We start from the raw sequence: 2532 nt of genomic DNA on the forward strand, positions 1-2532 counted from the left end.
GGTTATTGTTCAGTTTTGCTTTTAAGCTTTTAAATATCTGTTGTATTAGTTATATCTTTCACTGAAGAATACAGGGTGTAGAACTTCAGTCAGTATAGTGACAAATTAATACCTACTGTGATGTGTTGGGTACACAGGGCTAAAGCCAAAAATGTCTCCTGATCCACAAGAGGTTGTGCAGGGTTTTCTTCTGGGATCAAGTGGTCACATGGTGCCCAATGTATTAAGGCAAAATGTCAAAAAACAATTTAGAGGCAATTAGCACATTACTTAAATTTTCTCTTTTGAAAATCTGTGTTCAAAATGCACCACATATTGTTATATAAAATATTTCCAAAAGAACAGACAGATTTTGATAAATCCAGGTGTGTCAGGCATGTTTGGGAAGAGACAAAAGGCAGAGTTGCAAGAGATTGAAGACACATAGGTGACTCATTCACTGTTGGTCTTTATGTAACAGAAGGTGAACTCGGATTAACTATTGTTCAAAGGATGAAAGGAATGTTCTTGATTTTCACAGAAACTTTCATAGTATTACCATTGCCTCTTCTTTCAACATTGTCACAAATTGCTTCTATTAAGCTTCCTAAAGCATTGTCAAACACTTTATGATTCTCAGTTTCGAGAACATTAATGTAATCCACTGGCATTACAGTCAAGGCTAATTGCATCCATGATTTGCTCTTTACCTACCACTCCCAGCTTCACTTTTACTGTTCCTTAAGCACACCCTCCTCCAGCCAAGCCACTGACTCACGGCTCTCTGAGGATGTCTTTCACGTTTTTCACCTTTGTAGCTTTAGTCCTGCTATTCCCCACGCTTAAAATAGCCATTTCCTAGCCAGTTTTGGCTAGCAAATTACAAGCTTTTAAATAGTTTTAGCTAAAATGATATATATCCCATGATATGTTACCACTTTGGCATAGTCTATTTCATTTTGCTAATATCTATGGTATTCTTTTATCAGTTATTGTTTGCTTGTTTCTGATTTTATATTTTCATTTTTGAAATGAATATCTTATCTCTCTATGATAGGGTCCATACCTAATTATCTTTATTTTTCACTTCTACTTTCCACAGCAGTCATAGATGTTAAATACTAGTTCATTGACTATTTACATAGTCTCATTAAATTAACTTTTAATTGAAAACTTATCATATTTCTTTTGTATATATACTAGATACAGTGTCAATCACTGGGACATTTTCCTGACTTTCTTTTACTTAGGTAACAGTAGATTGGATACATGGCTCACACAAATGAATCAATGGTATCTGAGTTTGTGCTTCTGGGACTCTCTAATTCTTGGGAACTTCAGCTTTTCTTTTTCGCCATCTTCTCAATAGTGTATGTGACATCAGTTCTGGGCAACATCGTGATTATTGTTATTGTTTCCTCTGACTCCCATTTGAACTCTCCTATGTACTTCCTGCTCAGTAACCTTTCTTTCATTGATATCTGCCAATCTAGCTTTGCCACCCCCAAGATGCTTGTGGACTTTTTTGGGGAGCACAAAACTATCTCCTTTGAGGGTTGCATGGCCCAAATATTCCTTCTTCACAGTTTCGTTGGGAGTGAGATGATGTTGCTTGTAGCTATGGCATATGACAGATTTATAGCCATTTGTAAGCCTCTGCACTATAGCACAATTATGAATCGAAGACTATGTATAATTTTTGTGTTTATTTCCTGGGCTGTGGGCATTCTTCATTCTGTGAGCCACTTGGCTTTTACAGTGGATCTGCCATTCTGTGGCCCTAATGAGGTAGACAGCTTCTTTTGTGACCTTCCCCTGGTGATAGAGTTGGCTTGCATGGATACTTACGAGATGGAAATTATGACCCTAACTAATAGTGGCCTGATATCACTGAGCTGTTTTCTGGCTTTAATTATTTCCTACACTGTCATTTTGATCACTGTCCGTCACCGCTCTTCCAGTGGATCATCCAAGGCACTTTCTACATTAACTGCTCATATCACAGTGGTGATTCTTTTCTTTGGGCCTTGCATTTATTTTTATATATGACCTTTTAGCAGACTTTCTCTGGATAAGTTCCTTTCTGTGTTCTACACTGTTTGTACACCCCTGTTGAACCCCATCATCTACTCTCTGAGGAATGAAGATGTTAAATCAGCCATGAGAAAATTGAGAAACCGTCATGTGAGCTTCTGGAAAAACTAGGGAACACCATGAAGGAACAAAAATATGCAATGGAAATGAAGAGCCCCTACTGGATCACAGCATCAAGTCAATTATTTTTGCTAAGGACAGGGGTTATTAAATTGCAGAATTGGATTTTTTTCCCAACTGCAAGGGAATTACATAAAACCAGTTCCGGGTTTGCTATTTAATTTTAACCAGTTTTTCATAGTTTATAATTCTAAAGTACAAATTCTCTTTAAACCTTTCAAAATATTTTTTACATAATTTAGAGATTCTAATCTACATGAAATCTGTTTATGTTACTAAGTTTGTGATTCTCTCCAATTGAACTTGTGTAATTTTTATGCCTTGCAATCAAAACATTCA

The 2532-nt window shown here is 36.5% G+C and overlaps 1 protein-coding gene across 1 annotated transcript; it reads left to right on the forward strand.

Moving 5' to 3' along the window:
• The first annotated feature begins 1248 nt into the window (after window positions 1-1248).
• Window positions 1249-2184, forward strand: OR4K1 (olfactory receptor family 4 subfamily K member 1). Its single transcript, XM_065941003.1, is given in 1 exon segment — window positions 1249-2184. A coding segment is annotated over 1 exon segment (936 nt).
• The last annotated feature ends 348 nt before the right edge of the window (window positions 2185-2532 follow it).

Source organism: Muntiacus reevesi, chromosome 7 (genome assembly GCF_963930625.1).
Source record: "Muntiacus reevesi chromosome 7, mMunRee1.1, whole genome shotgun sequence".
NCBI lineage: Eukaryota > Metazoa > Chordata > Mammalia > Artiodactyla > Cervidae > Muntiacus > Muntiacus reevesi.